General features: G+C 48.1%; 1 protein-coding gene across 2 annotated transcripts in view; it reads left to right on the forward strand.

The window, feature by feature from the left end:
- The window catches only part of IQGAP1 (IQ motif containing GTPase activating protein 1), a 100,580-nt gene that overhangs the window by 65,415 nt on the left and 9,840 nt on the right, over nucleotides 1–25,325 (forward strand). For both annotated transcript variants that reach the window (XM_036355820.1, XM_036355821.1), the window contains exons 16-35: nucleotides 4,650–4,740; nucleotides 4,917–5,084; nucleotides 6,163–6,305; nucleotides 7,055–7,225; nucleotides 8,327–8,410; nucleotides 8,507–8,578; nucleotides 8,671–8,740; nucleotides 9,088–9,296; nucleotides 10,181–10,336; nucleotides 10,642–10,805; nucleotides 11,781–12,005; nucleotides 12,891–13,031; nucleotides 13,123–13,207; nucleotides 14,267–14,499; nucleotides 15,528–15,660; nucleotides 17,926–18,028; nucleotides 19,502–19,637; nucleotides 20,021–20,108; nucleotides 23,144–23,356; nucleotides 23,979–24,145. In XM_036355820.1, coding sequence (XP_036211713.1) covers nucleotides 4,650–4,740; nucleotides 4,917–5,084; nucleotides 6,163–6,305; nucleotides 7,055–7,225; nucleotides 8,327–8,410; nucleotides 8,507–8,578; nucleotides 8,671–8,740; nucleotides 9,088–9,296; nucleotides 10,181–10,336; nucleotides 10,642–10,805; nucleotides 11,781–12,005; nucleotides 12,891–13,031; nucleotides 13,123–13,207; nucleotides 14,267–14,499; nucleotides 15,528–15,660; nucleotides 17,926–18,028; nucleotides 19,502–19,637; nucleotides 20,021–20,108; nucleotides 23,144–23,356; nucleotides 23,979–24,145 — 2,852 coding nt within the window. The remainder of the gene's footprint in view (nucleotides 1–4,649; nucleotides 4,741–4,916; nucleotides 5,085–6,162; nucleotides 6,306–7,054; nucleotides 7,226–8,326; nucleotides 8,411–8,506; nucleotides 8,579–8,670; nucleotides 8,741–9,087; nucleotides 9,297–10,180; nucleotides 10,337–10,641; nucleotides 10,806–11,780; nucleotides 12,006–12,890; nucleotides 13,032–13,122; nucleotides 13,208–14,266; nucleotides 14,500–15,527; nucleotides 15,661–17,925; nucleotides 18,029–19,501; nucleotides 19,638–20,020; nucleotides 20,109–23,143; nucleotides 23,357–23,978; nucleotides 24,146–25,325) is intronic.

Raw genomic sequence — 25,325 nt, forward strand, 5'->3', positions numbered from 1 at the left:
TGCATTGAAATATAAGACCCAAAAATGCGTAAGTCAGCCCTAGCTGGTTTGGCTCAGTGGATAGAGTGTTGGCCTGCGGACTGAAGGATCCCGGGTTTGATTCCGGCCAAGGGCAGATGCCCAGATTGCAGGCTCAATCCCCAGTAGGGGCCATGCAAGAGGCAGTTGATCAATGATTCTCTCTCATCATTGATGTTTTTATCTCTCTCTCCCTCTCCCTTCCTCTCTAAAATTAATCCTATATAATAAAAGCCTAATATGCAAATCAACCAAACAGCGGAATGACCACTCATCAGCCAATGAGCACACTGGCCACCAGGAGCAGCTCCTGCATTGAGCAGGATCGAGCCGAAACAGGCTCTTTGACATCCCCGAAGGGTCCCAGATTGTGAGAGGGCGTAGGCCAGGCCGAGGGACCCCACTGGTGCACGATCGGGACAGGGGAGGGACACGGGAGGTTGGCCAGCCAGGGAGGGACCGTGGGAGGGCTCCAGGGCATGTCCGGCCCGTCTTGCTCAGTCCCGGTCAGCCAGACCCCAGCAGCAAGCTAACTTACTGGTCAGAGCATCTGCCTGCCCCCTAGTGGTCAGTGCATGTCATAGCGACTGGTCAACTGGTCGACTGCCCTTGGTGGTCAGTGCACATCATAGCCAGCGGTTGAGAGGCCTTAGCATATCATTAGCATATTATGCTTTGATTGGTTGAATGGACAACTGGACATTTAGCATTTTAGGCTTTTACTATGTAGGATGATACATGTAAGTTTTAGTACATCATGCCACAGAGGATTGTGTGTTTTTTTAACAGGTGTATTGAGATATAATTCATTTACCATACAGCTCATCACTTTAAAGTGTACAATTCAGTGGTGTTTAGTCTATTCACAGAATTGTGCAAACATCACCATGACCAATTTTAGAACATTTTCATCATGCCCAAAAGAAACCCAGCACTCATGGTCACCGCTCCTCATGTCTCCTCAATCTCTCCAGCCCCAGGCAGCTACCAGTTTACTTTCTTTGTCTGTTCTGGACGTTCAGTATAAATGGAATAATGCAGCATGTGGTTCTTTGTGACTGGCTTCTTTCACTTAGCTTGGGTTATCCAAGTTGTAGCATGTGTTACTACTTCAGCTCTCTTTAAAAAAAATATTTTTATTGATTTCAGGGAGGAAGGGAGAGGGAGAAAGAGATAGAAACATCAATGATGAGAGAGAAAAAAAAAATGATGAAAGAGAATCATTGATCAGCTGCCTCCTGCATGCCCCCTATTGGAGCCGACAACCCGGGCATGTGCCCTTGACTGGAATCGAACCCGGGACCCTTCATTCTGCAAGCCGATGCTCTATCCACTGAGCCAAACCGGCTAGGGTTACTTTATCTCTTTTTATTGTCGGATAATACTCCATTGTTTGCAATATTGTTCCATTAATGAGTTGATGGAAATATGGCTTGTTTCCACTTTATGGCAATTGGAATAATGCTGCTCTGAACATAAAAGTTTCCCAAAGCAATTGTAACACGAACCCATCTTTTAAAAAGTTTGTCTTGCCTCTCGGCTAGTTTGTTGAAGAAGTGGACAGGATTTGTGCCTCTGTTTATGCTGTTGCTGAGCCGGGAGTTAGTTTGTGTGTAGTCGGCCCTCAGATATCAGTTGCGTGATGAAAGCATCGTTACCTCTGTTTCTCTAATTGTCATTAGTCTCTTTTTAAGTTCTTCCTAACTAACAGCAATTATGTAGGGAGGACCACAACTTTTTTTTTTTAAACTTAGAAGATCCCTCCAGTGAGGTTCTCATAGCAAGCGAAGAGCTGAAGGAAATTCTTAATTCAGGCGGTTAGATTCTTTCTGGGAATCCAAAGATAGAAAAACAGAACAAGGCATCTGTGTGATTGCAACTTTTGTACACCAACCCCCATGGGTTAGGGGTGGAGGAGTTGTGGGTGATATGATGATGTTGATAAATCTCCTTTGATTCCCTTGTCATCAGAGTACAGTAGTTAACATCACCATGTCCTGATCATGTAAATGCAGCCAGTACCATGCTTCATATAAGAGGCATATTAATATGCTGAGTGTCAGTTGATCCTGTGGTGAGGGTTGAATCATGACTCCTGTTTTGTAGCCAGGAAATTGAGACAAAGGGGTCAATGATGTTACTCACTCAGGTGAGAAGCAGTTGGCTGTGGGGAAGCTATCAATGGAGGTCTCTGTCTCCGATAATCAACTTGGGATCAATTGGATCAGTTCTTCCCAAACATTTTTTTAAAATATATTTTTATAGCCCTAACCGGTTTGGCTCAGTGGATAGAGCGTCGGCCTGCAGACTTAAGGGTCCCGGGTTCAATTCCATCATGGGCATGTACCTTGGTTGTGGGCACATCCCCAGTCGGGGGTATGCAAGAGGCAGCTGATCGATGTTTCTCTCTCATCGATGTTTCTAACTCTCTATCCCTCTCCCTTCCTCTCTGTAAAAAATCAATAAAATGTATTTTTTTTAAAAATCAATAAAATATATTTTAAAAATATGTGTGTGTGTGTGTGTGTGTATGTATTATTGATTTCAGAAAGGGAGGGAGAGGGAGAGAGAGATTGAAACATCAATGATGAGAGAGAATCATTGATCGGCTACCTCTTGCAAGCCCCACACTGGGGATGGAGCCCACAACCCGGGCATGTGCCCTGATCCGGAATTGACCCGTGGCCTCCTGGTTCCTAGGTCAGTGCTCAACCACTGAGCCATGCCGGCTGGGCAGTTCTCCCCAAACTTGGCTGATCATCAGAACACTTTAAAAGTTATTTTTAAAATGCAGATTCCTAAGATTTATTCTCTTGTTTCTGCTCATTCAGAGTCTCTAACTGGGGGCCTGGCTATAGTGATTCTGTATAGACCCCAGTGGTGATGTTTGTTTTTCTGCCATATAAGTCCACAAGGAATCTTACGTTTGATTGACAGAGAAGTGGACTTTGGGAAAATAAACTAGACCAGGTTCCATGTCTAAAAAAGGAAGCTAGATTAAGGCTCTAACTTGTACCTGCTCTCATGCTCTGAGCCTTTTGGTAGGGTTGTGGGAGTTAAGCTGTTAGAGGATGTGACTAGAGTTTGAAGCATTTCCGTTTGCTGTGGAATAACTTTACAGAGGACGGGGGTGGTGTTAGAGGGAATTTGCTTAACACTGCCAGGTCCGGTTGGGTGGACTACACATTAGATGGAATAGCCTTTTTTAGGCCTCAGCTTAGCTTGTAACTATGTCTGGGCCTTCTTGAAAGTGGTTTTAAAAATAATCTGATTTCCAAATTTATCAAGCAAAAGGTCTTCATTTAACTTTGACCTGTAGTTCTCTTGTGGTATCTTTGGGTCTCGCTTTGGTATCAGGGTAATACTGACCTCATAGAATGAATTGGGAAGTTTGCCGCCTCCTTCTTTGCTTTAGAAGAGTTTGTAAAGGATTGGTGTTAGCTTCTTTAAACGTTTGGTAGAATTCACCAGTGAAGCCGTGTGGTCCTGTGTTTTGGGCTTTGTTTTTGCAGGATATGTTTTGATTGTTATTCCATCTCTATATTTGTTATAGGTCGATTCAGACTTCCTCCATGTATTTTTTTCTGCCTCTTTTTCTTCTTGTCTTGGGGATCCCATTATGCATATATGGATATTATCGATGGTGTCCTCGGTTCTCTGAGGCTTTGTTCATTTTCTTGATTCTTTTTTTTTTAATATATTTTATTTATTTTTTACAGAGAGGAAGGGAGAGGGATAGAGAGTTAGAAACATCGATGAGAGAGAAACATCTATCAGCTGCCTCCTGTACACCCCCCATTGGGAATGTGCCCACAACCAAGGTACATGCCCTTGACTGGAATCGAACCTGGGACCCTTGAGTCTGCAGGCCGACGCTCTATCCACTGAGCCAAACCGGTTAGGGCTTTCTTGATTCTTTTTTCTTATTGTTCCTCAGACTGGGTCATTTCAGTGGACTAATCTTCCAGTTTGCTGAGTCCCTCTAGGAATTTTTTAAAAATTTCAGTTATTGTATTTTACAACTCCCAAATTTCATTTGAGTCTTCTTTTTATAAAAAAAATAATTTTGATTTCTTTGTTGATCATTCTCTCTTTGGTGAGACTTGTTCTTATATCCTATAGTTCTTTGAACATATTTAAAATAGCTGATATAAGTCTCTGCCTACCAGGATCAATTTAGACAATTTCGGTTGTCAGCTTTCCCTTTTTGGGCCAGGCTTTCCTGTTTCTATGCATGTCTTGTAGTGTTTTGTTTTTTTTTAAGTCAGAAGGTCTTTTGTTTTTTTAAATATATTTTTATTGATTTCAGAGCGGGGGGGGAGAGAGAGAGAGAGAAACATCAATGATGAGAGAGAATCATGGATCGGCTGCCACCTGCACGCCCTGCACCAGGGATGGAGCCTACAACCAATCGAACTGGCAACCTCTTGGTTCCTGGGTTGATGCTCAACCACTGAGCCACACCGGCCGGGCTTCACCGTTTTTTTTATTACTGCTTCTTCCAGTTGACTATTCCATATGTCTCACGTGTTTGAAACTTCCTCCACATCTCATCGAGTCTCAGAAGCCCCTTTATCCCATGGCCCTGATTTCATGGCTCTTAATATTATGTTGCTTTTCACGGTGCGCAGGAAACCCAGGATGAGTCCGCTGTGTTATGGTTGGATGAAATTCAAGGTGGAATCTGGCAGTCCAACAAAGACACCCAGGAAGCACAGAGGTGTACGTATCGCTGGTTTATTTCTCTCGGGGGAGGGCGGGGTGACGAGGTGCTCCATGTCACGTCAGGGAGATCACATGTGGGGGGAACAGCTTCCCAGGAGGCGTAGCCCGGTGAACCAGTGTATGAACGGAGGTGCTCCCTAAACTATTCCGGTAACAGTTCTCTTCCTCGGTAGTTGCCGTAGGAATCTTTGCCATTAATGAGGCCGTGCAGAGCGGCGATGTTGGTAAAACGCTGAGTGCCCTCCGTTCCCCGGACGTCAGCCTGTACGGAGTCATCCCTGAGTGTTGCGAAACGTACCAGAGTGACCTCGCGGAAGCCAGGAAGAAAAAACTGGCAGCAGGTGGGTTACGGTGAAATAACTGTGTGCCCTGAAGCTGGGAGCTGAGTATATGAGGGGAGCGAGGTAGAGGGAAGGGCAGTCTGTAGGGAAAGATAACTTTCCTGTAGAAGTACAATATCTGGACTTATTTTAAATACCCTAAGGAGGCAATAATATCCCTATTTTTGGGGAAAAAATATTTTCCCCTTTTGGGCAACTATGTTTAAAAAGGTCAATTTCCGCCCTGACCGGTTTGGCTCAGCGGATAGAGTGTCAGCCTGCAGACTCAAGGGTCCCAGGTTCAATTCCTGTCAAGGGCATGTACCTGGGTTGTGGGCACATCCCCAGTAGGGGGCGTGCAAGAGGCAGCTGATCGATGTTTCTCTCTCATCGATGTTTCTAACTCTGTATCCCTCTCCCTTCCTCTCTGTACAAAATCAATAAAATATATATTTTTTAAAAAGTTTGAAATTAAAAAAAAAAAGGTCAATTTCCTGAAAATGCTGGAAGGATAAAAATATTTGACTGTTCATCTTTTATAGGGTGTCAGTAGCTGCTACAGTATCTAAGTCTAGAAATAGATAGAAGTAGTTTCCCTGCAAAAGGAGGGGAATAAAGATTTGATTCTCATCCCTTTATATGGCCTTTTAAAAAAATTTATATATTTTTATTGATTTCAAAGAGGAAGGGAGAGGGAGAGAGAGAGAAACATCAATGATGAGAGAGAATCATTGATTGGCTGCTTCCTGCAGGCCCCCTACTGGGGATGGAGCCCACAACCCGGGCATGTGCCCTGACTGGGAATTGAACCCAGGACCCTTCAGTTCACAAACCAACGCTCTATCCACTGAGCCAAACCGGCTAGGGCAGTATTTTCTTTTTATAATGTAGATGTGAGTGAGCTAAAAGGCATCGCAAAGCCATAATGTAAGAGGGACTTAGGATGCCCCTTTGCTCTCATTAATCCAAGGAGTGGGGTTTTGGAATGGCCTTCAGGGAGATGGGTGAACCTGGTCAGAATCATCCTGTCGCATCGGACACATGCGTGTGGGGAGCGTGGCTCTGGGTCCCTTTTAATCTTTCCTTTACTGTCCACCAGGCGACAACAACAGCAAGTGGGTGAAGCACTGGGTGAAAGGTGGATATTATTATTACCACAACCTGGACACGCAGGAAGGAGGATGGGATGAGCCCCCAGGCTTTGTGCAGAACTCCACGCAGCTCTCGCGGGAGGAGATCCAGGTAGGTCGCCTTTCTTCGGGGAAGGAGCTGAACGTGTGTTTGGAGGAACAGGCCTGTGGTCAGAAGCCTTAGCCTAAAATTGAGGCCACGTAATGACCTGGCTTAGAGTAATTACTTGTCTAGTGGTTGGAGGAGTGACTTAAGGCCTAAATTAGGAAAACATCAGTATTGTAGAATTTAAGTCTGGCAAATTGTGTGCTTATTAAAGAAAACGTGGGTGCCCAGAAGAGAAAAATGAAAAGTTGCTCAAACTCCTCATTAAATGCACCTACTGTTCATCTCCCCCAGTCTACATTTTCACCCTCTTTTCGGACTGTCCAACCCACTCTGGACTGTGCTGTGTTAGACCTTAACCTGTTCGCCACAGGCAGGCTGGCCATTTCCCTGCGTGTCCTCCACCACGGCGGTCCAGGGGGCTTCTGGGACTGGGCACTCAGCCCCTTGTCGGCCCCTGTTCCTCTGTCTTCTTGTCAATAATGACCCACGCACGGTGCCTGGCACAGTCAGTGTTGGGCAGATGAGTGGGTACATAGGAGAGGAAAGAAGACCAAGTTGCTTTTGTCCGTGGCTGGTTGGGGTGTGAGAACTACCTGGCCCTGAAAAATAGACCTGAAGCCATTCTCGTTGCTCAAAGATCTAGAACAGTCGGAGAAAGCAGGAAGGGTTGGTTTGTGCGCTGGGGATGATACCGTTAAAATACGTGTCCCTTCTCACCTGCGCCTGTCTCCCTGTGACCACGTGCCTTTCAGAGTTCCATCTCCGGGGTGACAACTGCGTATAACCGAGAGCAGCTCTGGCTGGCCAACGAGGGCTTGATCACCAAGCTGCAGGCTTGCTGCCGCGGGTACCTCGTCCGACAGGAGTTCCGCTCCAGGTTGAATTTCCTGAAGAAACAGATTCCCGCCATCACCTGCATCCAGGTATTTCAGAGCCCCGTGCACAGGCCGCGGGTGGGCGCCGAGAGCAGGGCTCAGCAACTGTCATCAGAGTGCCCCATGCGGTGCTTAAGGTGAGCTGCCGGCCCAGGGCAGTTTTCTTTCTGGCGAGTAGCACATGTCGCAGAGAGAATTCGGCTGGAGCTGGGCCTCAGGGCTCCCCACTGCCCTGTGGTGTGAGCCTCTCTAAGTTTGCTTCATCCTCTGTGAGTGGGGATACTAGTGTTTACCTTCCCTTCCTCACTGATTTATTGTAAGGATCCAATAAAAGACTGTATGTGGAGGTATTTTTATTTATTTATTTATTTGTTTATTTTTAATCCTCACCCGAGGATATTTTTCCATTGATTTTTTAGAGAAAGTGGAAGGGAGAGGGAAAGACAGAGAGAGAGACCAATGTGAGAAAAGCACATCGATTGGTTGCCTCCTGCACGAGCCCCAACCAGGGCCTGGGCCGGGGAGGAGCCTGCAACCGAGATACGTGCCCTTGACCGGAATCGAACCCAGGACCCTTCCTTCAGTCTGCAGTCCAATGATTTATCCACTGAGCCAAACTAGGGCAGGGCACTTTCTAAAAAATATATATATATAAATATATATATATATATATATATATATATATATATATATATATATATATATATTTTTATTGATTTCAGACAGAAAGGGAGAGGGAGGGAGGGAGAGGGAGAGAGAGAGAGAAACATCAATGATGAGAGAGAATCATTGATCAGCTGCCCCCTCCATGCCCCACACTGGGAATCGAGCCCACAACCCGGGCATGTGCCCTGACCGGGAATCGGACTGTGACCTCCTGGTTCATAGGTGGACACTCATCCTCTGAGCCACGCCAGCCGGGCTGGAGGCACTTTTAAAAGGTGTGACGTGCTGTGCTCACACCAGGGAAGTGGACACTGGCCACTGTGCTCTCCACAAGCCTCTGCCCACACTCCCCAGTCACTGCAGACGTGGTCCTCTTTAGAGCTTCGTCGGGAATTGCACTTGGACAGTATGTCGAGGAGAGGTGTTGGAGTTGCCTCTCTTCCCTGGGAAACAATGTGTCGACTGTAATATTTGATGTTTCAGTCTCAGTGGAGAGGATACAAGCAGAAGAAGGCCTATCAGGACCGTCTGGCGTACCTGCGCTCCCATAAAGATGAAGTCGTGAAGGTACGGTAGCCTGGGCGGGCCACTCCGTGTGGGGTGCCAGTATGACCTGTGTTGAGGTGAAGGACTTTTGTAATTTCCAGGGCCCTTTGTCCACAGATCCAGTCCCTGGCGAGGATGCATCAGGCAAGAAAGCGCTATAGAGATCGCCTGCAGTACTTCCGAGATCACGTGAGTCCCCTTGGGAAGCAGGGCCGGTGGGACCCGTTTTGCGATATTTCTGGCAGACAAATGACCAAAAGCATTTCTTCTCTGTTCCTTAGATAAATGACATTATCAAAATCCAGGCTTTTATTCGGGCAAACAAAGCTCGCGACGACTACAAGACTCTCAGTGAGTAACTGTGGCTCAGCGGAGGCGGCGTGGAGGCCCTCAGGTTCTGGGCATTCTCCACGGATCTCTTTCCTTTCCTGCAGGCAAGCCTGGGGGTCGGGGGCTGCTTGCGATTTAACCGCCTTTGCTAACCTGTGGCTGCATGTCCTGTTCTTCACCGTGTCAGCCTCTGTCACATCATAGCGATAGCGTGACCGAGAACACTGTGTCTCGTGGTTGTCCTTGCTCATTTCACAATTAAACAGACACCTGTGACTAGCGCTCATCCATAACCCTGGCATTCCTCGGGACTGAGAACTTGTCCTGGTAACTTCGTTCTCGTCTGACACGCGCCGTCTTTCCGCCAGTCAATGCCGAGGACCCGCCGATGATCGTGGTCCGGAAGTTTGTCCACCTGCTCGACCAGAGTGACCAGGATTTCCAGGAGGAGCTGGATCTCATGAAGATGCGGGAGGAGGTCATCACCCTCATTCGTTCCAACCAGCAGCTGGAGAATGACCTCAACCTCATGGATATCAAAATCGGACTGCTGGTGAAAAACAAGATCACGCTGCAGGTGTGTGCAGAGCTGGCGGGGCCACGGGGCGTGTCCTGCTTTGGTTTCTCTGCCTCACCCTTGCTGACTCATGGCTTCCTTCTCCTTGAAGGCCATAAACTTTTAAAAAGTTACAGAGGGAATGAAATACTGTAATTCAATAGCAACATTTAAAATAGAGAAAAAAAGATACAAGCCATCCGTAAGCCCACCACCCCACAATCATTTCCTGTCGGACATTTTTACTTCATATTAGAGGATAAAATGTTTTCCATGTGATAAAGTCATAGTATTATTTTTTAAAATACATTTTTATTGATTTCAGAGAGGAAGGGAGGGGGGAGAGAGAGAGAGAAACATCAATGATGAGAGAGAATCATGGATTGGCTGCCTCCTGCACGCCCCACACTGGGAATCAAGCCCACAGCCCAGGCTTGTGCCCTGACCGGGAATCAAACTGAACTCCTGGTTGATAGGTCGACGCTCAATCACTGAGCCATGCCGGCCAGGCAGTCATAAATATTATTTTTAATGGCAGTTTTATAACTAATAGAAGATACACTATAATTTACCTCTTTTTTCCCCCCAACTATTTGATAAGTTTTTATTATTACAGATAACATTGCAGGGAACGTCTTGATGTATATGTAGCTTTTATCGTATTTAAGGTTTTGTCTTCCAGGTAGATTCCTAGGAGTTGGCTTCCTGAGTCAGTGGACGTTTTTATGGATCAAGTTCTTTATAGGAAGATGAGAGTAGGACTGTGTTTGACTGATGTATTGAAAACAGGATACTCCATCTGACTTGGAAGGGATCCACGGCACTGGCCAGTGCCGCGGAAGACCCACAATGCCCAGCTTTGTCTCTGAAAGCTTTTTGATTTATGTGTTGGTTTGTGTTTACAGGATGTGGTTTCCCACAGTAAAAAACTTACCAAAAAAAATAAGGAACAGTTGTCTGATATGATGATGCTAAATAAACAGAAGGGAGGTCTCAAGGCTTTGAGCAAGGAGAAGAGAGAGAAATTGGAAGCTTATCAGCACCTGTTTTATTTATTGCAGGTGAGTGGCTCCTGGAAGTGGCACTGAAAAATGTAGCTAATTTTCTTTTCATAAGATAACCTTACCCATAGATCTCTGTGGAACTAGTTCTGATTTCCACTGAGGGGTGAGCAAAGAGTTGCCTTTTTCTTTCTTTCTTTCTTTCTTTCTTTCTTTCTTTCTTTCTTTCTTTCTTTCTTTCTTTCTTTCTTTCTTTAATTTTCTCTATTTCTTACACACATTCTGATCCTTCGAGTTTATAAAACCTTGGTTGTTTTTGCCAGCCTTTACATTATCTGGAAGTGACTTAAATCCCTTCATTTCAGACCAACCCCACCTATCTGGCCAAGCTGATTTTTCAGATGCCCCAGAACAAGTCCACCAAGTTCATGGACTCGGTGATCTTTACCCTCTACAACTACGCCTCCAACCAGCGGGAGGAGTACCTGCTGCTGCGGCTCTTCAAGACGGCGCTCCAGGAGGAGATCAAGTATGGAGGGCCCCCCTCTCCCCACACACACCCCCAACCAGAGGCTCAGGGCTGGACAGTCAGGCTGCCTGCATCGTACGCTTCATGCTCTCAGCCAAGGCTGTGATTTGTGTGAACTACTCAAAAGAAGGAGCTACTTGTTAAATTACTAATATAAAGTGCTGTTGCAGATTCTAGGGAGGTGATAAAGTAATAAATTTGCTAAATTAATTTTAGGAACATTTCTATATTAAAATACAATTTTTTTTTTTAAAAGACTGACCTTTAGCCCTGGCCGGTTTGGCTCGGTGGCTAGAGCATCGGCCTGCGGACTCAGGGGTCCCGGGTTCGATTCCGGTCAGGGGCATGTGCCTTGGTTGCAGGCACATCCCCAGTGGGGGGTGTGCAGGAGGCAGCTGATCGATGTTTCTCTCTCGTTGATGTTTCTGGCTCTCTATCCCTCTCCCTTCTTCTCTGTAAAAAAATCAATAAAATACATTTGAAAATAAAAAAAAAATAAAAGACTGACCTTTAATCTTTTTTATTTTTTGTTTTATTATTTTTAAAATATTTTTATTGAGTTCAGAGAGGAAGGGTGAGGGAGAGATAGAGAGAAACATCAATGATGAGAGAGAATCATGGATCGGCTGCCTCCTGCACGCCCCCTACTGGAGATTGAGCCCACAACCCGCGCATGTGCCCTGACCGGGAATCAAACCCCGGGCTCTTTAGTCCACCAGCCGATGTTCCTTAAAATATAATTTTTAAGAAGCTGATCCAAACACCAAGGTTCCACATTTCTATCTAATAAAGGACCCGGTTACGCTCCCACGATCGTGTTCGCAGCAGCAGAAAGGTGTTCTGTGTTTAGACAAGTGTTAGTAGAGGAATAACAAGTACCCGCTTCCTTCCAATTATGTGTGTCCAGGAGATGGGATCGTTAAGCTCATAGATTTTGTGTAGTTTAAACTGAGTTTGTTTCTGATGTTTTCATAGGTCAAAAGTGGACCAGATTCAAGAGATCGTGACAGGAAACCCTACCGTTATTAAGATGGTTGTCAGTTTCAACCGTGGCGCTCGGGGTCAGAACGCCCTGCGGCAGATCTTGGCCCCAGTTGTGAAGGAGATTATGGACGACAAATCCCTCAACATCAAAACCGACCCCGTGGATATCTACAAGTCGTGGGTTAATCAGATGGAGTCTCAGACAGGAGAGGCAAGGTGTGTAGCCACGACACCCTTTCTTGTCCTGTGTTTCATTCTCTCTCTCTCTCTCTCTCTCTCTCTCTCAGCAGTTGACCTTTGATTTACAAGCTAATCATTGTTCAAATAGTTTTTCCTTAGAAACCTCTTTATTAAATTGTTGACCAGGTAACATGTTCATTTATTTAGCAGGTATTTACTGAGTTCTTACTAATGGCTCTCCCTGGCTTCCAGGAAAGTCCAGACGTCCTAGCATTATATTCAGGGCCCTGCGTGACCCGGCCCTGCTTACTTCCCCGCCCTCATTTCTCCTCTTCCTTTTCTTTGCATTTGATCTTCCTTCCTAGAAGACCCTTCTTCCTTTTTTCCGAGCCCCTTCCTCCTGGAAGCCCTCCTTGATTCCCCCAGGCTGAGTAGAAGCCCCTCTGGCCCCACAGCACTATGGTCAGCTTCTTACTTACAGCACAGTATGTTTTGGGTGTTTTCTTTCTTTCTTTTTTTTTTTTTTTTTTTACAATATACAAAATAAATCCATTACCAGATTGTAGATACAAAATAAGTAGAAAAAAAAAAAGAAAAAAAAATAAGTAGCCATTTACACAGCACAATATGTTTTAAATAAATGCCCGTTTGTCTCTCCCACCAGGTAGGTAGAGAAGCTATCATGTCCCATACACCATTCATCCCAAGTGCCTGTCATGGTGCCGGGCACATAATTCAAGGCACCCAATTCGCAGTTGAAAACCCGAGTTCAGATCCCGGCCCCATCATTTACCAGGTCAATGAACAGGAGCAAGTTGCCTAGTCTCTCTGGGTCTTTCTGTTCATGAAATGCGTGGCCCTGCCTCAGGCACTGCCTGGCTTCTGGTCTAACCACATTGGGGGCAATTTCTGCTTTCCCAGCAAACTCCCCTATGACGTGACTCCTGAGCAGGCTCTGGCTCACGAAGAGGTCAAGACACGTCTCGACAACTCCATCAGGAACATGCGGGCCGTGACAGACAAGTTCCTCTCCGCCATCATCAGTTCCGTGGACAAGATCCCGTGAGTGCCTTCCGTCGTGACCCCAGACAGAGCCCAGCGTGAGTGCCCTCCTGCTCCCCGGCCCCTCTCACGCGTTGTGTCCGTCTCACAGCTACGGGATGCGCTTCATCGCCAAAGTGCTGAAGGACTCGCTGCATGAGAAGTTCCCCGATGCTGGTGAGGATGAGCTGCTGAAGGTAAGACTCGGGAAGCTGGCGCAGCCCGGTCCTTCCGGTAGACCTTTGAGGAAACAGTGATACGAGGCCTGACCATAGACCGTTAGTGAGAGCCTGAATTTCGGCAATAGCTCGCCACGGATTGTGATTGTAAATAGTCAATGACACCTCTTTGAGTTTCTATAGCGTTCGAATGGCCCGCCTCAGTTAAGTCCAGTTGGATTCTTCCTGTCTTGAGATAAATTTCTGAGTTTCTATCTTTTCGCTGGAAAATAGCTCCCTCTGCTGGTGGCCAGGTGAACGGGACCAAGCACAACTGTTTCCGCTGAGGCTGTTGCTGGTAACGCTGACTTGCCTGTGCGCCTTTCTTTCCTTCTTTTTTTTAACCTGAACGCTTTTTTCTTCTCTCTCCTAGTTCTTGTGCTTTCCTACAGTGAGGCCTCGCTTCTAGGCTTTCTGTTCAGGTGAATTAATTTTGTATTTTTGAATGATGGCTCTAGGGGAAATGCTGTGACTGTCCTTGAATTCTTCTGCGGAAGAGCCGTGTGTTGAGTGACTTTCATTTCCGAGGCATGAACTTGTCTACCTGTGACGTCTCTCCCGCATGAGCACGATGGGGGTCGGACAGGTCGCTCTGTGCTAACGAGGTCCTGTTTAAGGATTTATTTTAACTACCTTTGTTAGCCTCTCCGAATCAAAGTCCGCCCACATGGAAGCGAAAGGTGCGCGTGGGTGGCAGCCGTATTTGCTGCCATAATGTGAGAGTGAAGGATGCCCTGCAGCGCTCAGTCACAGACGTGAAGTCTGTCATTTCCCCCTGAATCTGTCCTTTCCATTGTAATGCTTTTCAGTTCTTTCTCATTTTCTTTTGCTCCGTACCCAAACAAGGGACGTTGGGTCCTGTTAGGGTCAGACCTCGAGAGCAGGCGCGTGTGCATGCGTGCATGCGTGTCCGTGTGTGTAGCGCGCATTTTCCCTCACAGGACTGTGTGTTCTGGTTTCCTTTGCTAATAGAGTCCTTTGTGGCTTCCTCGGTGGAGCGGCATTTAACACCCTGCTTTCTTGGTCGTCTGTCCCCAGATCATTGGTAACCTGCTGTACTATCGGTACATGAATCCAGCCATTGTTGCCCCGGATGCCTTTGACATCATCGACCTGTCGGCCGGAGGCCAGCTCACCACCGACCAGCGCCGCAACCTCGGCTCCATCGCCAAGATGCTCCAGCACGCGGCGTCCAACAAGATGTTCCTGGGAGATAACGCGCACTTAAGCATCATTAACGAGTACCTCTCCCAGTCCTACCAGAAATTCAGGTAAGGGGCAGGGGACCGGGTACTTGAAAGACTCTGCAGGTGTGTGTCTCTCTCTGAAGGTAAAGACAAGACTAACACCCACACCTCGTTCTCCCTGGGCGGCCACACTGTGGGACGCTGTTGGATGTGCCCAGAGCTCCAGGGCGTGAGGAAGAGGATATTTGAGCGAAAAAATGTGTACCTGCCCCGGCTGGCTTGGCTCAGTAGATAGAGCGTCAGCCTGTGGAGTGAAGGGTCCCGGGTTCGATTCCGGTTAAAGGCACATGCCTGGGTTGTGGGCTTGATCCCCAGTGGGGGGCGTACAGGAGGCAGCCAATCAATGATTCTCTCTCATCATTGATGTTTCTATCTCTCTCTCCCTTCCTCTCTGAAATCAATTAAAATATATGTATAGTAAGAATGTGTACCTGTGGAATTGTAACCAGAGGAGAGTTGGAGAATACTCTTTTTTTTTAAAATCACTGCACTCTTTTTCTTTTCAATTGTCTCTTCTTTAAAAAAAAAATTTTTTTTATTGATTACAGAGAAGAAGGGAGAGGGAGAGAGAGAAACATCAGTGATGAGAGAGAATCATGGATCAGCTGCCTCCTGCACGCCCCTAATGGGGATCGAGCCCGCAACCCGGGCATGTGCCCTTGACCAGATGTGAACCCGGGACCCTGCAGTCTGCAGGCCGGTGCTCTATCCACTGAGCCACGCCAGCTGGGCTGGAGAGCACTTTTACTATCTGTAAAGTAAACATTCAGTTGTGAGTTCAGGGCATCGACTTAGAGTCGGCTCTCCTGGTGCCACAGGTGTTTGGTTGAGCGGTTCCTGTGGGCAGAACTGAACCTGGGCGGGGAGAGAGGTGCTTAGAGCCCCCGGCCCAAGGCTGCCGGGCACAGGGAACTCGAGGCGCTTTGTCCGGAATCTGCTGTCTGGACTGGCTTCCGCTCGAACGCTTTGCTCCCGAGGTTTGTGGGATGTTCTCTCGCCAGCTTCTCGCACACGTGTCACCTTCGGGGTCTGGCTCTCGTGTTTCTCTCCAGGAGGTTCTTCCAAACTGCCTGCGACGTCCCAGAGCTGCAGGATAAGTTTAATGTGGACGAGTACTCTGACCTCGTGACCCTCACCAAGCCCGTGATCTACATCTCCATCGGGGAAATCATCAACACCCACACGGTGAGGCTGCTTCCCTAGTTAATGTCATTGCTCTGTCCTTCAGGCCTCCCCCGGCTGCTGCTTAACTCCCTCCAGAAGCCAGATAGCTCCCTTCCCTTGATGGGTCTTACTGACATGCCTCTGTCTTGCTGTTTGTTATTCTTAACACTATTTACTACCTTTTCAAAGTGACCCCCGGGCCACCTGCAGCAGAATCAGAGTACTTATCTGCCTTATCCTAGCCTATATAATAAAAGCTTAATATGCAAATAGACCAAACCGGTGGAACGACCGGTTGCTATGACGTGCCCTGACCACCAGGGGCCAGACGCTCCATGCAGGAGCTGCCTCCGGTGGTCAGTGTGCTCCCACAGGGGGAGCGGCAGTGGCGGGAGCCTCTCATGCCTCCGCTGCAGGCAGGCAGTAAGGAGTGAGGAGTCTCGGACTGCAAGAGGGATGTCTGACTGCCGGCTTAGGCCCGATATCCCCCGGGGGTCCCGGACTGTGAGAGGGCCAAGGGACCTACTCCCCACCCTACCACCCCAGTGCATGAATCTCATGCACCAGGCCTCTAGTTTGCCAATAAGATGCAAAAAATGAAGCTGCTGAGCCCAGCTGGCATGGCTCAGTGGTTGAGTGTCAACCTGTGAACCAGGGAGTCATGGTCCAATTCCCAGTCAGGGCACATGCCTGGGTTGCGGGCTCGAATCCCAGTGGGGGCATGCAGGAGGCAGCCAATCAATGATTCTTTCTTATTGGTGTTTCTCTCTCTTGCTCTCCCTTCCTCTCTGAAATCAATAAAAATATATTTAAAAATAAAAAATGGCCCTGACCAGTGTGGCTCAGTGGATAGAGCGTCAGCCTGCAGACTGAAGGGTCCTGGGTTCGATTCCGGTCAAGGGCATGTACCTTGGTTGCGGGCACATCCCCAGTAGGGGGTGTGAAGGAGGCAGCTGATCGATGTTTCTCTCTCATTGATGTTTCTAACCCTCTATCCCTCTCCCTTCCTCTCTGTAAAAAACCAATAAAATATAAAAATAGAAAATGAAGTTGCTGGGCCCCCCACAGGCCTCCTGAACCAGAACCCCCAGGGCGGGCCCCAGAACCTCCATGGGAGTGCTGACCTGGGGACTTGATAACATACTGGTGTTTTGTTCCTTCTTTTTACTCCGGCTTTTACTTCTTTTTCCTTGTGTAATTTTTCTAACATGAATAGAATATCGGCTTTTTCCTCTGTCACCTTAGAGTTACTTTCCCTTGGCTGCACCATTTCCCCCCCAAATATCTTTAATTCCTTCCTTTCCCCTTTGGTGGCATATAGAACAGGAAATGGGAAAATACATAAAATGTAAACGAAATTTCGGGCATTGTCATTTCTGAGGATATCATTTGAGACAATCATCTTAACGGCTTTGCTTGAATGCCTCCAGTGACAACATTGCCAGGGCGTACTTTTCTCTGAATTAAAGGGTATTGTGTACAGGAAACAGGAAGGAAACATGTGGCTGTGAGTGAGTTGAACTGGTCGTAGGGCCCGTTGATGACCTCGGATGTTGACGTCTGAGGGCTTCCTAGTCCTTTCTTACATGGGGAACATTTAAACCCTCCACACTCGCAAGGCTGAGAAAGTGCCAGTGTTTTCCGCCCACATCACAGGTCGTCCAGCAGAGGCCAAGTGTGATGCCTTTTTTAAAAAAATCTTTCTATGAGCTTACTGACCATTTGCATATCCTCTTTGGAGAACTATCTACTCAAGTCCTATTTTTTTAAAATACATTTTTTTTGATTTTAGAGCACAAGGGGGAGGGGAAAAGGGATAGAAACATCAATGATAAGAGCGAATCATTGATGGGCTGCCTCCTGCACACCCCACACTGGGGATCAAGCCCACAACCCGGGCATGTGCCCTGACCAGGAATTGAACCGTGACCTCCTGGTTCATAGGTTGACGCTCAACCACTGAGCCACCAAGGATATGGTTTTTTGTTTGTTCGTTTTGTGTTTTGGTAAATCTATCTCTGTTGTTGAAAGTATTGCAGACGTACCTCTTCTCCCCTCTTTGACCCTCTTCTCCCTACTCCTGCCCCCTCCACAGGCCTTCCCTGCACTGCATGTGTTGCTTTATGTATTGCTGGATTGGGGAGGCTTGCTGAGAATTGGCTTGTCCGCCCTTTGAATGTACGAACTTTGTCATCTAACCTTCTTTTGTGCTGTGGGCAGTGTGGACAGGGTTGGGGCTGACGGGCCAAGTGTGTAGATTGCGTTGACCCCGTGGTGTTCGTGCAGCTCCTATTAGATCACCAGGACGCCATTGCCCCGGAGCACAATGACCCGATCCACGAGCTGCTGGATGACCTTGGCGAGGTGCCCACCATCGAGTCCCTGATAGGTAAGTTCTGACTCCCCTGACCGAAGAGGGGACACGACAGAGGAGGGTTGTGATGGGCACCTGCACTGTTCAGGCTCTGAATACACATTAGGGAAGAAGGTGCATGTGTTCCCTGCCTGTGAGGAGTGATGTCCAGTAGAGGGGGTCCTTTTATTTATTTATATATTTGTTTATTTATTTATTTATATTTTTTAAATATATTTTCTATTGATTTTTTACAGAGAGGAAGGGAGAGAGAGATAGAGAGCCAGAAACATAGATGAGAGAGAAACATCGATCAGCTGCCTCCTGCACATCTCCTACTGGGGATGTGCCCGCAACCCAAGTACATGCCCTTGACCGGAATCGAACCTGGGACCTTTCAATCCGCAGGCCGATGCTCTATCCACTGAGCCAAACCGGTTTCGGCAAGGGGGGGTCTTTTTAAATGTGTGTATAAGCCCTAGCCCTGAAAGGTCCCGGGTTAGATTCCTAGTCAGGGCACATGCCCAGGTTGCAGGTTCGATCCCCAGTGGGGGGCATGCAGGAGGCAGCTGATCAATGATTCTCTTTCATCATTGATGTTTCTATCTCTCTCTCCCTCTCCCTTCCTCTCTGAAATCAGTAAAAATATATTAAAAAACAAAAACAAAAACCACACCTTCATTTCTTAAAAAAAAAAGTGTATCCTATATAATAAAAGGCTGATATGCAAATTGACCCAACGGCAGAAGAACTGGTTGCTATTATGCACACTGATCACCAGGGGGCAGACACTCAATGCAGGAGCTGCCTGACCCCTGGTGGTCCGGGCGCTCCCACAGGGGGAAGTGCTGCTCAGCCAGAATCCCTGAGCTGGGCTTATGGCTGGCGAGTGCAGCGGCGGTGGCAGGAGCCTCTCCCGCCTTCGCTGCAGACAGGTGGTAAGGAGCGAGGGTCCCGAACTGCAAGAGTGATGTCTGACTGCCGGCTTAGGCCCGATCCCCAGGGGAACAGGGAGTGTTAGGGCTAGACCAGTGATGGCGAACCTTTTGAGCTCGGCGTGTCAGCATTTTGAAAAACCCTAACTTAACTCTGGTGCCGTGTCACATATAGAAATTTTTTGATATTTGCAACCATCGTAAAACAAAGGCTTATATTTTTGATATTTATTTTATATATTTAAATGCCATTTAACAAAGAAAAATCAACCAAAAAAATGAGTTTGCGTGTCACCTCTGACACGCGTGTCATAGGTTCGCCATCACTGGGCTAGGGTTAGGGTTATAATGCGGTGTTGAAATGACTGTCAGACGTCTATGAAATGAGTTTACTATGGGCCCCGCCTTTATCATCTGTTTTCTTCTACTTCTCAATCAGAGGTGGCCCTGCCCCAGGGTCATGTTGGCTTATTCAAGTATCTCCTTACACGGGCTTCATCTTTTCTGGGAGTTTCTATCTCCTCTCCCAAATCTCCTGTCTTTACTGATCCTTCCCACCCTCCCAAAACTTTAGGAGAAGGCGCTGGCAGTTTAAACGACCCCAATAAGGAGGCGCTGGCTAAGACGGAAGTGTCTCTCACACTGACCAACAAGTTCGACGTGCCTGGGGACGAGAACGCGGAAATGGACGCGCGGACCATCTTACTGAAGTGAGTGTCGGAAGTGGGAAGAGCGAAGTCCACGGACTCCAGCGACCCCTCGGCCCGGTAGACACGCCCACTTGCTTATACCCCAAATGGTCACCTTGGCCTTGAAGCCAGTCATTGTGGTGGTCCCTTCACATGTTACACTCGGCCCAGGACGGATCTGCCTTGTTTGCCAATAAGATGCTCACGTTTCCCTCTTGGAGATCCCAGCCTTGGCACCCGCTCTGTTAGAATTGCCCGACTCAGTCTGGGGCCTGGAGTACCTGGTGTTAGCAGCTGCCTGGCAGGGCCTCCGGGAGGCGGCCATTATGCCGCTGCCGCGTCGGTCCATTGAGAGGAAGTAGAACACCTGCTAATATTTAAATGTTCCCTCCATTTCCTCCCAGCACAAAGCGTTTAATTGTGGACGTCATCCGGTTCCAGCCAGGGGAGACCTTGACTGAAATCCTGGAAACACCAGCCACCAACGAACAGGTAAAACTGAGGGGTTTAACAGGGACCCTAACAAGGCAGAGGTGCTCCCAGGATGGGGGTGGGGGGACACAGGTAACACGAGGTGGTCACCTGGGGGTGGACAGAGGGCGGTGGTGGGTAAGGCTGGTGGAGAAGATTGCTGGCTCCTAACGCCAGAGGCAGCTCACTGGCGCATACATGCTGTACATACATGTATGTGTGTGTGTTCATTGAACTCCAGGCAGAATCAGTGCATCTGCCTGGTAGTTTATTGAGTATTAATTATACAGTTAGAATTTTGTTAGGTGCCTTATAGGTAGAATAAAAGTCAGGATGTGGCGCCTGAACTCCACAAGTTCATGATCCAGAAGTGATGAAGGAGCCTTTTAACCAGCGGCCCTTTCACAGGGGTCGCCTAAGACCATCGGAAAACACATATAATTACATATTGTTTTTGTGATTCATCACTATGCCTTAATTCTGTTCAATTGGTAACAATGAAAATACACCCTGCATATCAGATATTTACATGACGATTCATAACAGTAGCAACATGACAGTGATGAAGTAGCCACGACAATAATTTTATGGGTGGGGGTCACGACAACATGAGGAACTGTATTAAAGGGTCGGGCATGAGGAAGGTTGAGAACCACTGAGCTAGATGTTCAGGAAAGAGGCCAGCGAAGAGCAAGGCATCAGAAAGAGGTGGAGCGGGAGCCACGCTCAGGATGGATGGGATGGAGGCGAGAGGGGCGGGCAGTCCAGGCGGGGCGGGAGGAGCGTGGGAACTGAGGCACACAGGGCGGGTGTGATGTGGCCAGGCCTGCATCTCTAGAAGGAAGGCCTGGGCGGAGGAGAGCAGGGAGAGCTAAAACCTGAGGACAAGTTATGTAGCACCAAAACCTGGCCAGGAACTTGGCCCTGGAGAGAGGGGTGAAGAGCCTTGGGGACGTTTAGTGCAGAGTGATTTGGTAGCGCCATCAGAGCAGACGGTGGTGAGTCATCTAGGTGTGTGATGAGGTCCCAGGCCGGTGGTGAGGGGGGAGAGGGGCGGTGGGGAGGGTGGATGAGTCACTTCATGTTTAAGGCTCCTGTTTCACGTTCTCATAAAAGGAGAGAAGTAGGTCAAGTCATTTGTTTTCAGATTTTGAACATAAGAATCCTTTCCCTTAAGTGACAGTTTACTTGGAAGCACAATTTTAAAAATATATATGTCTTCTTATTGATTTTTAGAGAGAGAGAAACATCGGTGAGAGGGGAACATCATTGATTGGCTGCCCCCTGAGTGCCCCCTACTGGGGATCGAGCCCGAAACCCAGGCATGTGCCCTGACCAGGAATCAAACCAGTGACCTCCTGGTTCCTGGGTTGGCACTCAACCGCTGAGCCACACGGTCTGGCTGGAAGCCCAGTTTATAAAGCAGGCAAAACTGGAGCTACCGTGACAGCAGCAGGAATGGGGCCCGGGAGCCCCGCTTTCTGGAACCCTGTAGCACCTCTGGGAGTCCCTTCAGGGTGCCCAGAAGACTGTTTAAAAAACACCGTTTTAAATTAATTCTCTGCTATGATTGATTACTGAAGAGAGAGATGTGTGTGAGGGGCAAGAAAGAGGCAAAGAGACGTCACCAATAACTGCATCCTGTTTAACCTGCAAGGAGGTTAGATGTTGGGGGAGGGGGCCCCTCTTTACTGAGGACCTGCCGCTGGTGGGGTGCCTTCCCCTGTGTCCCTCCATGGAATCCTTGCACTTTCCCCAGGAGGTGAGTCTGTTTGTCCTCATTGTACAGATGAGGACACTGAGACCCCCAGGGGTTAACTCACTTGCCTATGATTGTCTGCCTGTAGTGGCAGAACCAGACGGGATCCAGCTGTCTGACTGCAGAGTGTGTGCTCCTTGCATCGTGTGCTGCAGAGTGGCCTGGCCATCGGGGGAAAGGCAGCATGGGAAAGGGAAATGCTTCCGTTGGGGAGGGATTATAAGCCTTCCCCACGTGAGCATCTCAGTACAGGCAGCTCAGAACCTGGCACCGGAGCCCCGGTGACAGAGATTAGGGAGCCATCAGCACGGAGGTGATCACTGAAATACTGAGAGTGGACATACAGAAAAGGGACCACTGGTCATTTGCAGGCACCAAACCCCTACTCAGGGCCAGAAGAAAATGCAGAGACGAGCGAGGTGGAAACTAGGAAAAGGATTTGGGGAATGGTGATGGGTGAGGAGAGTGGCAGATGGAGAAGCCGCTTGCAGAGTTAAAGACGAAAGTGCGGAGTGAATTGAACAGCAGGTGTGGGTCCCGTGTCGGGCAGGGACATGCTGGGCAAACATTGGGCGTTGACTGGGAAACATAGAAGAGTGAAGGGAAAGCCTTTGTATTTTTAAGATCCCGGCCTTTGCAGCATGTGTAAAAGCAGAGGGAAGGCCGGAGCGTGATTCAGCACCGACAGGTGGCAAAGAGAATCAGCCAGAAGGGACTGAGCCCTGGTGTTGCCCTGATGTAGCTACATTTATCGAGCTGCGTTTCAAATAACATGAGGTGGCTCCCATGTCTCAAAAGGTGATAGGGGAAAAACGAGGGATTTTGTAGCCAGTGGAGCCCAATCTCCGAATTGTCCCTAAGAGTCCAGGACAGAAGCCCTAAGAAGCCAGGGGATTCAAAGATGTAAAGCAGCCCTAGTCTGTTTGGCTCAGTGGATAGACCATCGGCCTGCGGATTGAAGGGTCCCGGGTTCGATTCCAGTCAAGAGCACATGCCCAGGTTGCCGGCTCAATCCTCAGTAGGGGGAGTTCAGGAGGCAGCTGATCAGTGATTCTCATCATTGCTGTTTCTATCTCTCTCTCCCTCTCCCTTCCTCTCTGAAATCAATGAAAAAAGAATAAAGATTAAAAATATAATTAAAAAAAAAGATGTAAAGCAACGTGCCTCTGCCTCGTGCAGTTTCTCTGTCAGCTGCCGGCTAGGTGTGTCCCCCCGTTCCCAGAATGCAGTTGGAGAGGTGCATAAATTCAGGTGTGGGACTGGTGCCCCGCGTTTACCGGGAACTTCTTACGTGCAGGAAGCAGAGCATCAGAGGGCCATGCAGAGACGCGCGATCCGTGACGCCAAAACGCCTGACAAGATGAAAAAGTCCAAATCAGTCAAGGAAGACAGCAACCTCAGCCTGCAGGAGAAGAAGGACAAGATCCAGGCGGGCTTGAAGAAGCTCACGGAGCTGGGGACCGTGAACCCGAAGAACCGGTACCAGGAGCTGATCAACGACATCGCCAGGGTACTGCACGGGGGCGGCGGGGCCTGGCCATGCCTCACGCTCTCCCAGAGGCTTCTAAAGACCCAGTCGCTTTTCAGATGACAGCGTATCTCCAGGTCATGGGCACACCAGCGTCCCCTCGCCTGAAGAATCCTTTCTGATTCTTCTAACACGAGGACCTGGCCCGCCCTTTGATAACTTATTTCAGAGCCTAAATTAATAGGAAGAAGATGGAGCTAGAGCGTCCCTGGTCTCAATTTGTCTTTGACCTCTTTGGAAGTTTCCAGATCTTTCTACTGATTTCTGTGAAACCTAAATTAACATTGAGTTGATCATCAGCTCCTTATCTTTTTCTCCTCCTTCTGACAACATATTTAAAAGGCTTAAACCAGCTTTGCATGTAAATTCTAAGAATGTGGAAGTCCATAAAAGTAACGCATTTCCCCACCTTTAGGAAATACAAATTGGGGGGAAAATGGATGCGATCTGAGTTTCTTTGTTAATTATTGAACATGAGTTGGGGCCTGTTAAGAATGGGTGGTCACTCGAGGCACAGTGAAGCACGACTGGGCTCTGCTGGGAATGATTCCAGGGGCACGGGCTATCGGACATTGTTTTCCTCATTTTAACACTTGTGTCCCAGGATATCCGGAATCAGCGGAGATACCGTCAGAGGAGGAAGGCCGAGCTGGTGAAACTGCAGCAAACGTACGCTGCTCTGAACTCCAAGGCCACGTTCTACGGAGAGCAGGTGGATTACTACAAAAGCTACATCAAAACCTGCCTGGACAACCTGGCCAGCAAGGGCAAGTGAGTGTGTCTTTTAAAGATTTATCCATGTCGACGGTGGAGGGGGGCGGGGGGAGCCGTAGAGGCAACTGAAGTGGCATGGGGATTTTTTATTTTTATTTTTTTAATCCTCACCTAAGGACATTTTTCCATTGATTTTTAGAGAGAGTGGGAGGCAGGGGGAGAAACGGAGAGAGAGTTCCATCGATGTGAGAGAGAGACATCGATTGGTTGCCTCCCACACGGACCCTGATCAGGGCTGGGGATCGAGCCTACAACCGAGGTACATGCTCTTGGCCAGAATCTAACCCAGGACCCTTCGGTCTGTAGTCCGACGCTCCACCCCTGAGCCAAACCTGCCAGGGCTGGGGACTTTTTAACTTAGAACACACTGGACCTCTTTATTGCATTCATTCTTTATTTTGCTTCTGATCTTATAATCATCTGTGTAAATTCCTGGTCCCATTTGCCATTGTATGATGCAGATAAGCACCGTGTGGGGTACTTGTTTCTAAGCATCTCTTGCTCCGAAATGGCTTCCTGGCCCCAGAAATTAAAGAATCAGGATGGAGATTATCTTGTGGTCCCACACCCTGTCTGTGCCTCAAGATCACTTAAGGAATATTAAACATGGCGGTTCCTCAGCCTCACCCTCTAGCTCCTGGGGGCGGGGCCCCAGTCCCTGACTTTCCTGGCTACTGAGGAGAATAATGCACCAGCCAGAACCGCCAGCCTGACCCTCTGTGGGGCCAGAAACTCAAAACCCAGAAAGGTGCGCTGATCAGTGTAGGTCCTACTTATAGGTTAGTTTCTCTTTTGCTCCTAACTTTTCATTTTAAGAATTTTCAAGCTTCCGAAAAGGTGAATGAATAGAACAGTAAACACCCACAGACCCTTTGCCGAGATTCTTCTGTTTTCATTCTGCCATATCGGCTTCCTCTCTCAAACACCAGGTCCAGCTCACCCAGCCGGCGGGGCTGGCGCCTGTGTCCTTCTGACACGCCCCATCGTTCTGGATAACTTCCTGACTTTACAGCATAAGGTGTTTCTGGTTCAACTTGTACTTCCCCTCCCCAGGCTGGGAGTTAGCTTTTTCTCCCAACATCCCTGGCTCCCTTTATTGAAGAATGGAATTTAGAAACCAGTATCTAGGGACTAAGTGTGCGCATTGCCACGGAGTCGTCACTGCTTCTAGATCCAC

Source organism: Myotis myotis, unplaced genomic scaffold, assembly GCF_014108235.1.
Source record: "Myotis myotis isolate mMyoMyo1 unplaced genomic scaffold, mMyoMyo1.p scaffold_m19_p_23, whole genome shotgun sequence".
Classification (NCBI taxonomy): domain Eukaryota; kingdom Metazoa; phylum Chordata; class Mammalia; order Chiroptera; family Vespertilionidae; genus Myotis; species Myotis myotis.